The 20026-nt window shown below is 47.6% G+C and overlaps 1 protein-coding gene across 1 annotated transcript; it reads left to right on the top strand.

Annotated features, from left to right (window-relative positions):
* Window positions 1-2800: 2800 nt before the first annotated feature.
* On the top strand, window positions 2801-19570 carry AWAT2 (acyl-CoA wax alcohol acyltransferase 2). Its single transcript, XM_004275829.3, is given in 9 exon segments — window positions 2801-2885; window positions 16338-16445; window positions 16811-16881; window positions 17122-17326; window positions 17556-17730; window positions 18332-18420; window positions 18423-18530; window positions 18748-18840; window positions 18843-19570. Coding segments are annotated over 9 exon segments (990 nt in total). The 3' UTR covers window positions 18899-19570.
* The last annotated feature ends 456 nt before the right edge of the window (window positions 19571-20026 follow it).

Genomic DNA, 20026 nt, shown 5'->3' with positions numbered 1-20026 from the left:
TGCCCAGTGCCAGGCAAATGGGTCAGGCCTCCACCCGCTCAGGAATTTTTATAATGAACACCAGTGCGTGCCTGCCATGTAGCCTGTGTTAGGGGCTGAGCACGTGAGAAGAGTAAGACCCAGTACCACCCAGTTTCTGCCCCTGAGAGCTCCCAGACCAGGGTGGGAGGTGGAGGAGTCAAGATCAGTGGATGGACAGATGCATGAAGAGGCAAGAATAACAAAACCCAAGTCCTCAGGGCTGGGCTGAGTATGAGTGAGGATCCCCCTCAGGGCCAGCTCTGTGGAGACAGAGACCACTCAGCGGCCAGGCATTCTTCCTCTGTGGCGGGCAGAGGGTCCTCTCTTTTCGGGCTGGCTGCAGTCTCCACTTGCTGCCTTGGCTCTGTCCCTGGACGTGTCCCTGGGCCCCGTGCATTTGGCCCACAGCCCACCTGGGCCAGACGGAGGCAGCTTCTCCTTGGCAGGGAAGTGCAGATCTTTTCCCTGCTAGGCTCCCCAGGGCCTCGCGGAGGCTTCTCCTTCCCCGCCCCCACCCCCATCCTTTTGTCCAGTAGAATCTTTCCTGGAATTCCAATTGGAAGCAGAGTAAAAGAGAGCTAGTGCTCTCTTTCAAGTGGGAGCTGGCAACTCCAGAGCCCTTTGCTCAGCCCCCGCTGCAGTTGCCCCGGCAGCAGGTCTCTGGAAGCCCAGGGTCAGCAGAACACACTTTAGAAACCGGCAGCCGGCTTCATGTGACATCACAGGGCCTGCTTGCCCCACAGGCACCTCTCACAGATGGTGGCCCGAGCTAAGCTTCTAATTTGCTCTGTCAGCCTTGCAAGAAGTCTCGTCCTCTTGCATTTCCTTCCCTGCTATCCATCCAGAGACCGAGTCAGAACCTTGGCCGTTACCAGTGACTCCTATCCCCCACCCCCTCCACACCAGAGGCCCAGACAGGACTGTTTCTTTTCTTTTTTTCTTAATTTTAATTTAAGACATTTTTATTGAAGTATAGTTGATTTACAATGTTGTGTTAGTTTCAGGTGTACAGCAAAGTGATTTGGTTATATGTGGGTATATATAGATACATATGTATACATATGTTACATGTATATACATATATATATGCATATATATACATATATCCTTTTTCAGATTCTTTTCCATTATAGGTTGTTACAAGATATTGAGTAGAGTTCCCTGTGCTGTCCAGTACGTCCTTGTTGGTTATCTGCTTCATACATAGTAGTGTGTATCTGTTAATCCTAAACTCCTAGGGGGACTGTTTCTTACCTGCCAGAGCTGTTTCTGTCCCTTGCTTCTCGTCTGTGTTCAGTGTTTATGGAGCTTTGTTCCCCAATGGGGGATAGTCTCAGGAAGTTTCCCCAACAGGAGGTGGGCTAAGGAGTGGGCTGCCCTTACCCCAAACAATGAAGTCAGTCTAGCAGGGCGAGAGATGTGGGCCAGCAGGCCTTGCAGTGCTGGGGAAAGTCCCCATGAGCCCATGCACTTACATTATGTGGCTGCAGAACTGGGCCTGCAAGTAGGTATTAGAGAGGAGGAGGGGGATGGGCCTGTGTGTCTATCATGGGGGCAACTAGGTCCCTGGGCCCTGACAGTCACCCTGGGCCTGACAGTCGTCCTGTGGCATTTGGCACAAGTCACCATCCCTGGTCAGAAGCTGATGGCACCTCGCCGGGTCCCCAGGATTAAGCCCAAACTCCTCATCCCTGTGTCCTGACTCAGAGATTGTCTCCGTTGCCCTTTTCAGCCTCCCTTCCCAGCAGCCCCTTCACCACCATTCAACACCCTCCACACATTTCCTGAAGGACTGGATGGGACGAAACTGAAAGCAAGGAAGGTTTGCAGGCCAAGGTGGAGTGCATGGTGGCGGCTCACCAGCGAGGCTCCCCTGTAGAGGCTTCTGAGCCTCAGAGAGGACAGTGCTTACGTGGGGCCTCTGCATCAGACGAGACACCTAGAATCCAAACGTTTCCCACCATCCTGACTCCCGCCAGTCTGCCCTGAGCCACCGTCATATCTGCATGGATTATTGCCATCCTCCCTCAAAAGGCTCCTTCTTCTTCCATGGCCCTTTAAAACCGGAAGGCAATCCTTTCCTCTTTCTGCTCAAAACCCCACACTGACACCCCATTTCAGTCAGAGGAGAAGGCCAAGGCCTTACACCCTCTGGCCCTGTCAAGCTCTCTGACGTCACCTCCTCAGCTCCTTTCACTCACTCAGCTCCAGGCTTCTGCTCCTCCACACCTGCCAGGCACACCCACCTGTGACCTCCTCCTCCCCAATCACATTGTCACCGAAAGACCATAGACAGCTGGGCCTCATAAACCAAAATGTAGACTCGGGGTGCCATGTGTGCCCTGGGCTCCTCCCTGCCCCCTCTCCCCTCATCCACACTGGCTCTGGAGGCCTCTCAGCAGCCCCATCCTCACCTCCACTCACTTCCCACACCAGAGCTCCATCTACACTTCTCTGCACAAGTGTGCAAGAGGATGTCACAATCATAGCCCGGGCCATGCCCAAGTGGGTAAAGTGCAGGTGGGTAGACGGTTGGAAGGAACTGGACAAGCAGCTGCAGCGTGTAGTCCTGTGGTCCTGTGGTGGGGGGAGGGCAGGTTAGGGGGTGGAGACTAGGCAGGGGGTGGAGACTAGGCAGGGGGTGGAGACTAGACAGGGGTGGAGACTAGGCAGGGGCTGAAGAAGAAAGCACAAAGGGAGGAAACCCCACCAGCCCCTGAGCAGGTGGGACTGGCCAGCCCAACTGCACTTACCGGGAGCCACTGGGACCCTGGCCGTAATGCTCTTGCCCTCCAAGAAGGACCTCAAGACCGCCCTGGAGGTCTTTGCTCTTTTCCAGTGGACCCTCAGTGCCTTGGTTATCGGTGAGTCTTTGGCCTTTGGCAGGGTGACCAAAAGTCCTGGTTTGCCTGGGACTGAGGGCTTATAGGGTTTAGCGGGACTCTCGATGCTGAAATCTGCATTATCTCAGGCAAAGCAGGACAGTTGGCCACCCGGGCCTCTAGCCTGACGCGCTTGGGCATGGTCCACGTGGAATCTGTGAGTGCGCACATGGGTATGGGTGCCTGCCTGTGCAGGAATGTGTGTGCACGTGTGTGTGAGCCAGCCCTGTGGCCGGTGTGTGTAGTGAGCCCTCCTGGGTCGTCAGTGGGGCCTGGAAGGCATGTCTGGGGGAGATGGGGAGCAAGTCCACTGAGGCTTGCCAAGGAAATGGGCTTAGCTGCAACCTTGGGGACCTGAGCAGACCATCGGTGTGAGACAGTTGTCCTGGTGGCAGAGGGAGCTCTGAAAACCTCTTGTCCAAAAGAATTCATCCATTTATCCATCCGTTTTCCCCTTCTATCCACACCACAAATATTTTGTGAAAGTTCTTTAGATGCTGGCTATGGTACTGTAGGTGCTGAAGCAAACCATCCCTATGGGAGGGGGGGCCTGGAACAAAATTCTCTCTTTTTTTTTGGTACACGGGCCTCTGACTGTTGTGGCCTCTCCTGTTGTGGAGCACAGGCTCCGGACGCGCAGGCTTAGCGGCCATGGCTCACAGGCCTAGCCGCTCTGCGGCATGTGGGATCTTCCCGGACCGGGGCACGAACCCGTGTCCCCTGCATCAGCAGGCGGACTCTCAACCACTGCGCCACCAGGGAAGCCCAAAATTCTCATTTTTTAAGTGGTTTAGGTGAGTACTTGTCTGGAGGCAGGGTCATGACCTAAATGACCTTGGAAGGTATCTGGGAAGGAAGAATGCAGGTGGGCTCTGGGAGCCTGAGACTTACCAGTCAATAGGGAGAGTGAGCTGGAGAACAGGGATTGGGGGGCTCAGATGCCTGCCTGCGGTGGGTATCAGGATGCCTGAATGCTAAAAAGATCAGTGTTAACCTAGGAATTATGGGCAATCAGAGCTGGAAGAGACCAGGAGAAAGGAATTCATATGTACCAGCTACTTACTTTGTGCCAGGCATTTGCATACCTATGGATTCATTTTAGCCTGCTGCCAACCTTATGAGGTAGAAGCTATTGTTATGCATAATAATACAACTAATAGCTACACACACACATAATGATAGCTTGCACTCATATAGTATTAGCTAACATCTACTGCACTTTTTTTTCATGCCAGATACTCTTCTAAGCATCTGACATGCTTAATCATCTCCATTGTACAGATGAGGAAGTTGAGGTACATGCAGTACAAGTGGGCCATCCAAGACTGCATAGTTAGCAAGTGAAAGAGCTGGCCTGGGAGCTGAATCCACAAGGGGCCTGATTCTGGCCTATGAGCTCCTGTCCCTAGCTCCTGCATCTCCTTACTTACTGCTGACTGGGAGGCTGGGTGTGGACGTGGCCCTAGAGTACATGTTAGGCCAGAGAGGAAGGAGGAAGCCAGGCCTTCTGCGTATGTAAACATTCTCGACTGAAAGGGGAAAAAGGTCAGCTCCGAATGGCCTCTTGCTGAGGACCAGGGCCCCAGCCGGGCCTCTGCTCTCTCCCTCCATGCAGCCCAGGCCTTGGGGCCCTCTTCTCAGTGAGAGCTGAGTTCCCTTTCTTGAGCTCTTGTCCTATCTCCACAGACTTGCCTCATTACCACTGCCTCCCCTCACTGCCACCATGTTCCCATGAGAGAGAAGAGTCCCCAAGGCCTAGGAGCTGACACTGCGTTGAGGGAGAAGTATGACCATTATGGACGGCCAGCCCAGGCCAGGCCCACGTTGGGGCCTGGAGCCTTTAGACTGGTAGTTCCCCTTCCTCAGTCTTGTCCAGAATGTTGCTCCTCAGAGGTAACCACTGTTAATAATTTGTGTGTATGTAGCCAGAGTTTATGGATATAAAAAAATATATATTTCACCACATGCATGCGTGTGCATGCACATACACATATAGCCAAGGGGCAGAAAAATATGGATGTTAAAAACACAGTCTTGGGCTTCCCTGGTGGCGCAGTGGTTGAGAGTCCACCTGCCGATGCAAGGGACACGGGTTCGTGCCCTGATCCGGGAAGATCCCACATGCCGTGGAGGGGCTAGGCCCGTGAGCCATGGCTGCTGAGCCTGCGTGTCCGGAGCCTGTGCTCCGCAATGGGAGAGGCCACAACAGTGAGAGGCCCGTGTACCACAAAAAACAAAAAAAACCAAACAAAAAAAACCCAACACAGTCTTTGAGCCAGACTGCCTGTGTTCAAATTCCAGCTCTACTCCTTACTATCTGTGTTCCTTTAGCAGGTTATTGATTTTCTCTGAATCTTGTTTTCTTCATTTGCAAAATGAAGTGTGAGAGTGTATTAATTGGGCTGGCCCATGTACGCTGTGTAACCAAGTAATGTGGAGATCTCAGCAGCTTAACTCAACAAATGCTTATTTCTTGCTCATGTTAAACATCCAACACAGGTTGGTGGGAATCTCTGCTCTCTGTGGACACAAATGTTCAGGCTGATGGAGGCCCCGCCAAATTGTGAGGCTGCAAAATGCAGCTTCAGAGATGACCACCAAGTTGGCAGGAAAGGGAACAGAGGCCTCATGCACACTCCTTTCTGCCACCAGCAGAACGGCAGGTGTAAACAACAATGAGCCTTATTCTGAACCTCATTAATTATGAGGTTGAGATCTTTTCATGTATTTATCAGCAATTAGTATTTCTTTTTCTGTTAAGGGCCCATTCATGACCTTTGTCCATTTTTCTATTAAATTTCAGTTGACTCTTAGAGGACAAATAAGAAATAAATGAAGAAGGAAGAGTGTTCAGGGCAGAGACCGGGAAACAGCTGACAAGGCTGGGATGAGGGGAGAGCGTAAAGCATTCAAGAAGTAGCCAGTGGTTAAGTGGGATGAGGGGGTAAGAGGCACAGAACTGATGCTCAATACATAGTGAATGAATGAATGGGAGAGAGAAGACAGAGGAGACTGGCAAAAGAGGCAGGGGACAGATTGTGTAGGCCATTGTCAACCATGGAAAAGTGTTTGGACTTTTTCCATGTGGAGCCATAACTGGGCTGGGCACAGGGCAACAGCATCAGATTGGTGTTTTTGAGAGATCACTACAGTTATTTCTGGGTAGCAAACTGATTTTTTTTAATTAATTTTTTTACATCTTTATTGGAGTATAATTGCTCTACAATGGTGTGCTAGCTTCTGCTCCACAACAAAGTGAATCAGCTATACATAAACACACGTTCCCATATCTCCTCCCTCCTGTGTCTCCCTCCTTCCCACCCTCCCCATCCCACCCCTCCAGGCGGTCAGAAAGCACTGAGCTGATCTCCCTGTGCCACGCGGCTGCCTCCCACCAGCCATCAACTTCACGTCCGGTAGTGTATACATGTCCATGCCTCTCTCTCGCCCTGTCACAGCCCACCCCTCCCCCTCCCCATATCCCCAAGTCCATTCCCTAGTAGGTCTGTGTCTTTATTCCTGTCTTACCCCTAGGCTCCTCATGATATTTTTTTTCTTAAATTCCATACATATGTGTTAGCATATGGTATTTGTCCATCTCTTTCCGTCTTACTTCACTCTGTATGACAGACTCTAGGTCCATCCACCTCATTACAAATAGCTCAATTTTGTTTCTGTTTATGGCTGAGTAATATTCCATTGTATATATGTTCCACATCTTCTTTATCCATTCAACCAATGATGGACACTTAGGTTGTTTCCATCTCTGGGCTATTGTAAATAGAGCTGCAATGAACATTTTGGTACATGACTCTTTTTGAATTATGGTTTTCTCAGGGTATATGCCCAGTAGTGGGATTGCTGGGTTATATGGTAGTTCTATTTGCAGTTTTTAAAGGAAACTCCATACTGTTCTCCATAGTGGCTGTACCAATTCACATTCCCACCAGCAGTGCAAGAGTGTTGTCTTTTCTCCATACCCTCTCCAGCATTTATTGTTTCTAGATTTTTTGATGATGGCCATTCTGATAGGTGTGAGATGATATCTCATTGTAGTTTTGATTCACATTTCTCTAATGATTAATGATGTTGAGCATTCTTTCATGTGTTTGTTGGCAGTCTGTATATTTTCCTTGGAGAAATGTCTGTTTAGGTCTTCTGCCCATTTTTGGATTGAGTTGTTTGTTTTTTTGTTATTGAGCTGCATGAGTTGCTTATAAATTTTGGAGATTAATCCTTTGTCAGTTGCTTCATTTGAAAATATTTTCTCCCATTCTGAGGGCTGTCTTTTGGTCTTGTTTATGGTTTCTTTGCTGTGTAAAAGTTTCGAAGTTTCATTAGGTCCCAATTGTTTATTTTTGTTTTTATTTCCATTTCTCTAGGAGGTGGGTCAAAAAGGATCTTGCTGTGATTTATGTCATAGAGTGTTCTGCCTATGTTTTCCTCTAAGAGTTTGAAAGTTTCTGCCCTTACATTTAGGTCGTTAATCCATTTTGAGCTTATTTTTGTGTATGGTGTTAGGGAGTGATCTAATCTCGTACTTTTACATATACCTGTCCAGTTTTCCCAGCAACACTTATTGAAGAGGGCTGTCCTTTCTCAACTGTACGTTCCTGCCTCCTTTATCAAAGATAAGGTGACCATATGTGCGTGGGTTTATCTCTGGGCTTTCTATCCTGTTCCATTGATCTATCTTTTTGTTTTTGTGCCAGTACCATACTGCCTTGATTACTGTAGCTTTGTAGTATAGTCTGAAGTCAGGAAGCCTGATTCCTCCAGCTCCATTTTTCGTTCTCAAGATTGCTTTGGCTATTCGGGGTCTTTTGTGTTTCCATACAAATTGTGAAATTTTTTGTTCTAGTTCTCTGAAAAATGCCAGTGGTAGTTTGATAGGGATTGCATTGAATCTGTAGATTGCTTTGGGTAGTAGAGTCATTTTCACAATGTTGATTCTCCCAATCCAAGAACATGGTATATCTCTCCATCTATTTGTATCATCTTTAATTTCTTTCATCAGTGTCTTATAATTTTCTGCATACAGGTCTTTTGTCTCCTTAGGTAGGTTTATTCCTAGATATTTTATTCTGTTTGTTGCAATGGTAAATGGGAGTGCTTTCTTGATTTCACTTTCAGATTTTTCATCATTAGTGTATAGGAATGCCAGAAATTTCTGTGCATTAGTTTTGTATCCTGCTACTTTACCAAATTCATTGATTAGCTCTAGTAGTTTTCTGGTAGCATCTTTAGGATTCTCTATGTATAGTATCATGTCACCTGCAAAGAGTGACAGCTTTACTTCTTCTTTTCCGATTTGGATTCATTTTATTTCTTTTTCTTCTCTGATTGCTGTAGCTAAAACTTCCAAAACTATGTTGAATAAGAGTGGTGAGAGTGGGCAAACTTGTCTTGTTCCTGATCTTAGTGGAAATGCTTTCAGTTTTTCACCATTGAGGACGATGTTGGCTGTGGGTTTGTCATATATGTCCTTTATTATGTTGAGGAAAGTTCTCTCTATGCCTACTTTCTGCAGGGTTTCTATCATAAATGGGTGTTGAATTTTTTCAAAAGCTTTTTCTGCATCTATTGATATGATCATATGGTTTTTCTCCTTCAATTTGTTAATATGGTGTATCACGTTGATTGATTTGCGTATATTGAAGAATCCTTGCATTCCTGGAATAAACACCACTTGATCATGGTGTATCATCCTTTTAATATGCTGTTGGATTCTGTTTGCTAGTATTTTGTTGAGGATTTTTGCATCTATGTTCATCAGTGTTATTGGCCTGTAGTTTTCTTTCCTTGTGACATCCTTGTCTGGTTTTGTTATCAGGGTGATGGTGGCCTCATAGAATGAGTTTGGGAGTGTTCCTCCCTCTGCTATATTTTGGAAGAGTTTGAGAAGGATAGGTGTTAGCTCTTCTCTAAATGTTTGATAGAATTTGCCTGTGAAGCCATCTGGTCCTGAGCTTTTGTTTGTTGGAAGATTTTAATCACAGTTTCATTTTCAGTGCTTGTGATTGGTCTGTTCATATTTTCTATTTCTTCCTGGTTTAGTCTTGGCAGGTTGTGCATTTCGAAGAATTTGTTCATTTCTTCCAGGTTGTCCATTTTATTGGCATAGAGTTGCTTGTAGTAATCTCTCATGATCTTTTGTATTTCTGCAGTGTCAGTTGTTACTTCTTTTTCATTTCTAATTCTATTGATTTGGGTATTATCCCTTTTTTTCTTGATGAGTCTGGCTAATGGTTTATCAATTTTGTTTATCTTCTCAAAGAACTAGCTTTTAGTTTTATTAATCTTTGTTGTCATTTCCTTCATTTCTTTTTCATTTATTTCTGATCTGATCTTTATGATTTCTTTTCTTCTGCTAACTTTGGGATTTTTTTGTTCTTCTTTCTCTAATTCCTTTAGGTGCAAGGTTAGGTTGTTTATTCGAGATGTTTCCTGTTTCTTAAGGTGGGATTGTATTGCTATAAACTTCCATCTTAGAACTGCTTTTGCTGCATCCCATAGGTTTTGGGTTGTCGTGTCTCCATTGTCATTTGTTTCTAGGTATTTTTTATTTCCCCTTTGATTTCTTCAGTGATCACTTCATTATTAAGTAGTGTATTGTTTAGCCTCCATGTGTTTGTATTTTTTACAGATCTTTCCTGTAATTGATATCTAGTCTCATAGCGTTGTGGTCAGAAAAGGTACTTGATACAATTTCAATTTTCTTCAATTTACCAAGGCTTGATTTGTGACCCAAGATATGATATATCCTGGAGAATGTTCCATGGGCACTTGAAAAAAAAGTGTATTCTGTTGTTTTTGGATGGAATGTCCTATAAATATCAATTAAGTCCATCTTGTTTAACGTATCATTTAAAGCTTGTGATTCCTTATTTATTTTCATTTTGCATGATCTGTCCATTGGTGAAAGTGGGGCTATGAATGTGTTACTGTCGATTTCCCCCTTTTATGGCTGTTAGCATTTGCCTTATGTATTGAGGTGCTCCTATTTTGGGTGCATAAATACTTACAATTGTTATATCTTCTTCTTGGATCGATCCCTTGATCATTATGTAGTGTCCTTCTCTGTCTCTTCTAATAGTCTTTATTTTAAAGTCTCTTTTGTCTGATATGAGAATTGCTACTCCAGCTTTCCTTTGGTTTCCATTTGCATGGAATATCTTTTTCCATCCCCTTACTTTCAGTCTGTATGTGTCTCTAGTTCTGAAGTGGGTTTCTTGTAGACAGCATATATATGGGTCTTGCTTTTGCATCCATTCAGCCAACCTGTGTCTTTTGCCGGAAGCATTTAGTCCGTTTACATTTAAGGTAATTATCGATATGTATGTTCCTATTCTCATTTTCTTAATTGTTTTGGGTTTGTTATTGTAGGTCTTTTCTTTCTCTTGTGTTTCCTGCCTAGAGCAGTTCCTTTAGCATTTGTTTTAAAGCTTGTTTGGTGGTGCTGAACTCTTTCAGCTTTTGCTTGTCTGTAAAGGTTTTAATTTCTCCATCAAACTGAATGATATCCTTGCTGGGTAGAGTAATCTTGGTTGCAGGTTTTTCTCCTTCATCACTTTACATATGTCTTGCCAGTCCCTTCTGGCTTGCAGAGTTTCTGCTGAAAGATCAGCTGTTAACCTTATGGGGATTCCCTTGTGTGTTATTTGTTGTTTTTCCCTTGCTGCTTTTAATCTGTTTTCTTTGTATTTAATTTTTGACAGTTTGATTAATATGTGTCTTGGCGTGTTTCTCCTTGGATTTACCCTGTATGGGACTCTGTGCTTCCTGGACTTGATTAACTATTTCCTTCCCCATATTAGGGAAGTTTTCAACTATAATCTCTTCAAATATTTTCTCAGTCCCTTTCTTTTTCTCTTCTTCTTCTGGGACCCCTATAATTCGAATGCTGGTGCATTTAGTGTTGTCCCAGAGGGTTCTGAGACTGTCCTCAGTTCTTTTCATTCTTTTTTCTTTATTCTGCTCTGCAGTAGTTATTTCCACTATTTTATCTTCCAGGTCACTTATCCGTTCTTCTGCCTCAGTTATTCTGCTATTGATCCCATCTAGAGTATTTTTAATTTCATTTATTGTGTTGTTCATCCTTGCTTGTTTCATCTTTAGTTCTTCTAGGTCCTTGTGAAATGATTCTTGCATTTTGTCTATTCTATTTCCAAGATTTTGGAACATCTTTACTATCATTATTCTGGATTCTTTTTCAGGTAGACTGCGTATTTCCTCTTCATTTGTTACATCTGGTGGATTTTTATCTTGCTCCTTCATCTGCTGTGTGTTTTTCTGTCTTCTCATTTTGCTTATCTTACTGTGTTTGGGGTCTCCTTTTGGTAGGCTGCAGGTTCGTAGTTCCCGTTGTCTTTGGTGTCTGTCCCCAGTGGCTAAAGTTGGTTCAGTGTGTTGTGTAGGCTTCCTGGTGGAGGGGACTAGTGCCTGTGTTCTGGTGGATGAGGCTGGATCTTGTCTTTCCGGTGGGCAGGTCCACATCTGGTGGTGTGTTTTGGGGTGTCTGTGGACTTATGATTTTAGGCAGCCTCTCTGCTAATGGGTTGTGTTGTGTTCCTGTCTTGCTAGTTGTTTGGTATAGGGTGTCCAGCACTGTAGCTTGCTGGTCGTTGAGTGAAGCTGGGTGCTGGTGTTGAGATGGAGGTCTCTGGGAGATTTTCGCCATTTGATATTATGTGGAGCTGGGAGGTCTCTTGTGGACCTGTGTCCAGAAGTTGGCTCTCCCACCTCAGAGGCACAGCACTGACTCCTGGCTACAGCACCAAGAGCCTTTCATCCACACGACTCAGAATAAAAGGGAGAAAAAGCAGAAAGGAACAAAGAAAGGAAGAAAGAAAGAAGAAAGAAAGAAAGAAAGAAAGAAAGACGAAAGGAAGAAAGAAAGAAAGGAAGAAAGAAGGAGGGAGGGAGGAAGGAAGGAAGGGAGGGAGGGAAGGAAAGAAAGAAAGAAAGAAGATAAATTAAAATAAGATAAAATAAAATAAAGTTATTAAAATAAAAAATAATTATTAAAAAACAAAATTTTTTTAAAAAAGAAAGAAAGAAAAAAAGAAAACGGACAGATAGAACCCTAGGACAAATGGTGAGAGCAAAGCTATACAGACAAAATCTCACACAGAAGCATGCACTAACACACTCACAAAAAGAGGAAAAGGGAAAAAATCATAAATCTTGCTCTCAAAGTCCACCTCCTTAATTTGGGATGATTCATTGTCTATTCATATATTCCACAGATGCAGGGTACATCAAGTTGATTGTGGAGCTTTAGTCCGCTGTTCCTGAGGCTGATGGGAGAGATTGCCCTTTCTTTTCTTTGTTGTCACAGCTCCCGGGGCTCAGCTTTGGATTTGGCCCTGCCTCTGCGTGTAGGTCGTCGGAGGGCGTTTGTTTTTCGCTCAGACAGGACGGGGTTAAAGCAGCCGCTGATTCGGGGGCTCTGGCTCACTCAGACCTGGGGGAGGGAGGGGCATGGAGTGCGGGGCGAGCCTGTGGCGGCAGAGGCCAGCGTGACGTTGCACCAGCCTGAGGTGCGCCGTGCGTTCTCCCGGGGAAGTTGTCCCTGGATCCCGGGACCGTGGCAGTGGCGGGCTGCACAGGCTCCCCGGAAGGTGGGTGTGGATAGTGACCTGTGCTCGCACACAGGATTCTTGGTGGTGGCAGCAGCAGCCTTAGCGTCTCATGCCCGTCTCTGGGGTCCACGCTTTTAGCCTTGGCTCGCGCCCGTCTCTGGAACTCCTTTAAGCAGCGTTCTTAATCCCCTCTCCTTGAGCACTAGGAAACAAAGAGGGAAGAAAAAGTCTCTTGCCTCTTCGGCAGGTCCAGACTTTTCCCCGGACTCCCTCCCGGCTAGCTGTGGTGCACTAGCCCCCTTCAGGCTGTGTTCACACAGCCAACCTCAGTCCTTTCCCTGGGATCTGACCTCTGAAGCCCGAGCCTCAGCTCCCAGCCCCTGCCCGTCCCGGCGGGTGAGCAGACAAGCCTCTTGGGCTGGTGAGTGCAGGTTGGCAACGATCCTCTGTGCGGGAATCTCTCCGCTTTGCGCTCTGCACCCCTGTTGCTGCGCTCTCCTCCGTGGCTCCGAAGCTTCCCCCCACTCCACCCCCGTCTCCGTCAGTGAAGGGTCTTCCTAGTGTGTGGAAACCTTTCCTCCTTCACAGCTCCCTCCCACTGGTGCAGGTCCCGTCCCTATTCTTTTGTCTCTGTTTATTCTTTTTTTCTTTTGCCCTACCCAGGTACGTGGGGAGTTTCTTGCCTTTTGGGAGGTCTGAGGTCTTCTGCCAGCGTTCAGTAGGTGTTCTGTAGGAGTTGTTCCACATGTAGATGTATTTCTGATGTATTTGTGGGGAGGAAGGTGATCTCCTTACTCTTCCGCCATCTTCCCCTCGTCCCACAAACTGATTATAGGATGCGGCTGTCGCTCTAGTTCAGGTCAGAGATTGTGGTGATTTCAGCCAGCTCAGAAGTAATTGTGAAGGGGAGAAGAGCAGAGATTCAAGAAATTGGAGTAGAATTAGAAGGACTTGATGATCAGAAGATGTGGGAGAGAGAAAGAGAGGAGGCGAGACTGAGAGTTCAGGTGTATGTGTGAGTTGGACGAGGGGCAGATGGAGCAGAGAAGGAGAGTGGCTGAAAGAGGGGTGAGGACGGAGAAGTGTCCCCGAGGCCTCTTCAATAGAGCTCGACTTTGGGCTGTATGGAGAGGTAACCTGGAGCAGGCAGAAGAGCGCTGGGCCTGGGCTCCCAGGAGGTGACAGTTGCAGGGTTTGTCCCTCAGAGCCTTCCCAGCTCTTCACCCTACGAGTTTGCAATGGAATCGTATCCATTTGGACCCTAATGGCCTTGAGAGAAGACCCTCGCACGTAGTCTGTGAGAAAGATAAGGTGGAAGCTTATCCCCACTTGGCTGGTGAAGCTCAACGGCTTGTCTGTGGTCACACTCATGCTAAGGGGCAGATCCAGGATTTGTGTCACCACAGGGCACCCCTCCTGAGGCCACACTGCCTCCCAAGATGTCCCCAACTCTGTCTGGGTTCAAGCAAAACCTGAAAGATACATGGAACAAATCCATGCGTCCCTTTATTTCTTGAAAAAGTCAAGTCCCAACTTTGTTCCTTTTTATGGCTGAGTAATATTCCATTGTACATATGTACTACACATCTTCTTTATCCATTCCTCTGTCAATGGACATTTAGGTTGCTTCCATGTCTTGGCTATTGTAAATAGAGCTGCAATGAACATTGGGGTGCATGTATCCTTTCAGACCATGTTTTTCTCTGCATATATGCCCAGGAGTAGGATTACTGGATCAAATGGCAGTTCTATTTTTAGTTTTTTAAGTAATCTCCATACTGTTCTCCATACTGTCCTATGTACTGTACTGTACAGTCTCTGTACTGTAAATTGGTACATAGTGGTTGTACGAATTTACTTTCCCACCAGCAGTGTAGGGGGGTTCATTTTCTCCACACCCTGTCCAGCATTTATTGTTTGTATATATTTTGATGATGGCCCTTCTGAGTGGTGGGAGGTGATACCTCATTGTAGCTTTGATTTGCATTTCTCTAATAATTAGCGGACTTGAGCATCTTTTCATGTGCTTTTTGGCCATCTGTATGTCTTCTTTGGAGAAATGTCTAGGTCTTCTGTACATTTTTTGATTGGGATAATTGCTTCATTTTAAATTTCTTTAGTTATCTCTTAGATATCTATCAGTTGTCACTAATTCATACCCAAACTCTCCACAAACACATCAAGAATCTGGAAGTCTCGTCTCCTCCACCCCCACCGTTTTTAAAATTTCCTTGAGGACCTCGCTGCTGGAGCCCAGCATCCTCCTGTTACAGTCCGATCTCATGCACCGCTGTCACCTCCAGGGCCCGTGAGGCACCTTGGGTACACAATCTAAGAAGGTATTCATTCTCAGGGTTGTACAAGTGTTGGATCAGTACTTGCCTGACCCTGAGAGTGAATGTCTCCTTGAATTTTGTGCCCTAGGCGCCTTGCTCTCCTCACCTTAGTCCTGGCCCTGCTCACTTCCATCCTTTGTTGGATTTCTTTACCTGAATCCCATACCATCCTGTTTTGCTTTATACTCCCTCATTATGGTGAGCACATCCTCCAGCTGTTTCCTGAGAAAGGAACGTGGGAGACAAACTCTCTGAGACTATATGTCTGAGATTGTCTTTATTCTCCCTTCATACTTGATTAATAATTTGGCTGCATATAGAAATCTTAGCTGTGTCCAGTGTAAGTATCTGAGTTTAGTGTCTCTTTGGTTCATTTTTTCAGAGAATTATCCTCCCATCACCCAGCTGTGTAGCGGAGGGAAAGGGGTCTGGGGTTTTAACTACTTCTTTGATAGACTTTCAATCAAGCCCTGTGCCCCACATCTGCTTTTTGTGACATCTGGTGGTTCCAAATTCTGCGTCTTTCCTAGATTCTCCAGCGGAAACAGGCTTGCTCTTGTGCGCATACCCCTTGCAGGTAATTACATTTCAACTTTCTGGTTCTCAGTTAATCCCTCTTCCGTCCACTGTCCAGCACGCAAACATTTTGCTGCTAGCTCTCACCCACTGTTAGCGTCTCTCTGATTCTCCTTTTCCTTGCAGAATCTCTATCTTTTAAAACATCCTTGTGGTAATTTTCATGAGGCTCCAGCAAGGAGTCACGATAAAAACGTGTGTTTATTCTGCCACATTCAATTAGGAGTATTTTCTGTCTTTTCTAAACTTTCTTTTGACCCACTTTCTCTCACACAGTCTTATTCACAGCTGTTTTAAAACCTGAGTCCAGTGAGAATCCTGAGCATGGCTCCCTGTGACTCATCTCCATGAAGTCTGTCCTAACTACTCTAACCTACATTGTTCCTGTCTTGTTGGAGCTTAACATGGTCCATACCTTATTCTAGCCCAGCGTGGGTTCTCCTTTGTTTCTTGTTTGCCAACTCGTGTGCTCCAAACCTGGCTGAAGTTGGGTATCCTCTTTCTCTGGTGTTCCCTCCACTGATGCCTTGCAGAGATGTGGAGAGGGAAATGTGAGTTGGAGGAAGACTATTCCTGGCTCTGTCTTTCCAGGACTCCCAACCTTTGGTGGCCAAATCAGCGTGACCCACCGCTGGCTCCCTGTCACTGAATGCAGCCCAGAGTGGTGCTGGAGCAGGTCCTGGGGGGAGAGGGCTAACTGCATCGAGCAAAGTGGGGGAGGAAAACACCTTGCCTTCTAGACCTAAAACAGGTTCCCAAGGCCAGAGCGGGGATGCTGGTGCCACAGGCATGCAGGCCATGTGCTGGGTGAGGAGGTAAGAGTGTCGCGTGAGCCTGGCTGAGGGGGTGTGTGACCTTGGGGTGGACAGAGCCCCAGAGGGCAGGCAAGTGTGAGGGACTGTTCACAGTTCATTGACTCTGGCCTGGGCTTCCTCCAGTAAGCACTGTGATCCTTGTCAATCTCTACCTGGTAGTGTTCACACCATACTGGCCTGTCACTGTGCTGCTCACATGGCTGGCTTTTGACTGGAAGATCCCTGAGCGAGGTGAGGGCCCTGCGAGGGCTATGTTGCCACCCGCCACATGCTCTTTCTTTCTCTTCTTATACTGTGGCCAATTCCGGGCAGCCCTTCAGCCTGACCTTGTCTGGGCTGGAGAAGGTGAGGGAAGGGGTCTCTTCAAGGCACCAGCGAGGCCCAGATAGGAACTGGAGTAGGCTAGGGGAGGGGCGGCTAGTACAGGAGAGAGCTAGGCCTGTCCTAAACTGGCCCAGATGTTCATTCCCAGCCTGGGTGTTACTTAAGAGGGCAGGAAACAGCAGGGGGTGAGGGCACCCTGAGGCAGGCCTTAAAGGGCTCTGAAGGAGACAACGGAGGTGGCCCAAGCTCAGCTACACTGGCTGTGTTCTCAGGTGGCTGCCGGTTTACCTGCGTAAGGCACTGGTGCCTGTGGAAACAGTACTGTGATTACTCCCCACTCAAGGTGAGGAGCTGCAGATCTCCACTTGGGCCCCAGGCCCAGCCCCGACTCCAGTGGCAGTGGCTGGGTCAGGGTGGGGCATCATTCACATCGAGGCCCATGGGGATGACGCTCCCCGGAGCTGTGTATTACCCTACCTGCATGGCCAGCCAGACACGACAGCCCTTTCCTTTCTAGGTCTCTGGCCAGAAGAGGCGTCCTCTACCCTGGCTATACCCCTCTTGACTCCACGTTCCTCCACAGCTTTTGAAGACTCACGATCTCTCCCCTAGCCTCAACTACATCCTCGCCTGCCATCCTCATGGGCTCATGTCCCACTCATGCTTTGGCCACTTTGCCACAGAGAAGTCAGGCTTCTCCAAGATCTTTCCTGGCATCACTCCTTATGTCCTCACACTGGGGGCCTTTTTCTGGGGGCCTTTCCTCAGAGAATATGTCATGTCTACAGGTGAGTTGGCTCCTAGGATGTAAAGCCAAAGAAATAAATGGCTCCCCCAGAAAGAGGTGTTGGGTGAATGGGTGAGAACAAGGCCAATTCTGTGATTCCCTCTGGTCTGAAAAGCTACCATAGGTTCAGCTGCCTTATGTGAGGCTCTCCCCTCCTTTGAAGAGGTAGGGAGGAAAGTTAGCAGGTTTGGGAGATTACCAATGATCTTTTGTTTTTTTCTGCCCACCAGGGGTCTGCTCTGTGAGCCAGTCCTCCATGGACTTCCTGCTTACCCGTAGAGGCACAGGCAACATGCTGATCGTGGTGGTCAGTGGCCTGGCTGAGTGCAGATACAGCCTGCCAGGATCTACCACCTTGGTCTTGAAGAACCTCACCAGCTTCGTACGCACGGCCCTTCGGCATGGGTAAGGACACTTCTGGTCCTGACTGGGGAGAGGGGTTCCAAAAGCCCAGTGGGGAAGGAGGAAGAGGTTTTGAGGAAATGATATATAAAGAGGGAGGGGGAAAGCCGCTTCCGTGGTGGAGTAGAGCCTGGGTCACGTTCTAGAGGCATTTCTGCTTCTGAAGAAAGGCCAGCAGGCCAACTGGAACCTGATCTGCCTCAGACTAGCATCTCATCTGGACCAGTCCCTTTGTGAAAGGTGACTGGCTGCAACCCTATCTCAGAGAAAGCCAAAATTACCGTGTGGGCTGAAGGGAAGAAACCGCAAATAAATGGTCCTTGGGTCTTAGCTTCCAGTGTTTCAGACCTTGTGGGTTTACAGGAGGGTCTGGGACTCGCTTCCCTTAGCTTGCTGCTACTTTGCCCCCAGAGGCAGCTTGGGGTGGACCACGAGGCCCTCCCACCTAGCCTGGACCTGGGCCCCGCTGGGTTAGGGGCTGAGGAGCTTACAGGGAGACCCAGGTGGTCAGCGTGTGGTGGTCAGCGTGTGGTGGTCAGCGTGTCTGGCTTTCAGCAGGGTCCCTACCTTTCTGGTCATCAGAGAACATGCTTTTCCTCTGCAGGGTGGCTCTAATCCCTGTCTATGCCTTTGGGGAGACAGAACTCTACATAAAGCAGATTTTCACTCCCGGGGGCTTCGTTAATCGCTTCCAGAGTGGTTCCAGAGTATGGTACACATCTACCCTTGTGCTTTCTACAGGCATGGCTTCATTGAGAACTCCTGGGGCCTTCTGCCCTACGCTCGGCCTGTAACCACCATTGGTGAGTTGGCCCTTGTGCTGGCGGCGTCATCTGGAACACAGGATCCAGTTCCAAGGCTGGACCTTGGCTCTGGCCATGTCCAGAGGCAGGTCACTGGCCAGGATGAGCGCAGGGGTGGGGGAAGCGTGGGGAGAACCCGGGCTTGAGGGCTGAGGCCTGTTCTGAAGAGTGAGCCATCCTGATGCTTTCCCTTTCCCTTCTCCATCTCCCCTGGCAGTTGGGAAGCCTCTACCACTGCCCAAGATTGAGAACCCGAGCAAGGAGACGGTGGTAAAATACCATGTGGTCTATATCGATGCCCTGCACAAACTGGCCAGCACAAGACCAAGTTTGGCTTCGCAGAGACCCAGGAGCTGGTGCTAACTTGACAGACATCCCCCCGAGGTCTCTCAGCCTGGTTGGAAGGAGTGAAACAGGTGAACAAGAGGACAAAAGTCCTGATTTGGCCAGTCCTCACTGTGACAGGTACGTGCGTGTGGGTGCCTGTTGGGCTGTTTTCTGGATCCCTCTTCCTCTATTTCTCTCCTTCTAGCTCTTCTCTGCCTTTTCCTCGGGGTTACAAGGAGACGGCCCCAAAGCCAGGGAAGGCCCTAGGGGAGAGGGGTCCTGAAAGCTCCCTCACACATGCCCACTCGGCATCAGCACTGAGGAAAACAAGGCACAGAACAAAAAGCCCACCTTCTGATACTGCCTGGCCCCACCCAGCCTGTTCTGAGGGCCTAGTATCCCTGCACTTGTCTCTTCTTCTCCAGCTCTTAAGCAGCCCCATCTTCTGGCATCAAGGCTCCTCCAGGCCTGGCGGCCTTGAGATCCAGTAGGCTTTGAGTTTAGGCCCCTCCACCTTCATGCCCTGTGACTTGGATCAGTCTTCTCTGAGCCTGTTTCCTCATCTGTAAAATGGGACAAATAGTCCCTCCCCTGCTTACCTCAAAGGCTGGTGGGATGATGATATCGAATGTGATTGAACTTTGTAAACTGGAGAGCGACACAAAATTATTCTCCACCAACCATTTTGCCCACTTCCTGTCCCTGAGCAAGCAATGCCCTAAACTTCATGGCATCTCAATGTTTAAAAGAAAGTTTATCCAATTAAAAAAACATTCTAATCTATTCTTATTTTTTAAAGTTTGTCTTTTGATTTTATTTTTTGGCCATGCAGCACATGGGATCTTAGTTCCCCAACCGGGGATTGAACCCGTGCCCCCTGCGTTGGAAGCATGGGGAATTAACCACTGGACTGCCAAGGAAATCCCTAATCTATTTTTTAAAAAAGGAAGTTTACAGTGTAGGATCTTGTCAACAGTTGTTTGAAAGTTTAAGTAACCGTTCTAGTTGGGTGACCTTGGGGGAGCTACTTAAACTCTTTAATGTTGGTCCCCTCATCTGCAAAATGGGACGATACATCATGGGGAGCTGGAGGCTGGATCTACCAAAGCTGTTTTAGGCTGAGGCCTGAAGAATGTTATAGATGCTACGGTCTCAAGCTGAGGGTGACT

Source organism: Orcinus orca, chromosome X, assembly GCF_937001465.1.
Source record: "Orcinus orca chromosome X, mOrcOrc1.1, whole genome shotgun sequence".
Taxonomy (NCBI): Eukaryota; Metazoa; Chordata; class Mammalia; order Artiodactyla; family Delphinidae; genus Orcinus; species Orcinus orca.
The sequence above is the reverse complement of the archived record's forward strand: the minus strand, read 5'-3'. Positions and strand labels throughout refer to the sequence as shown.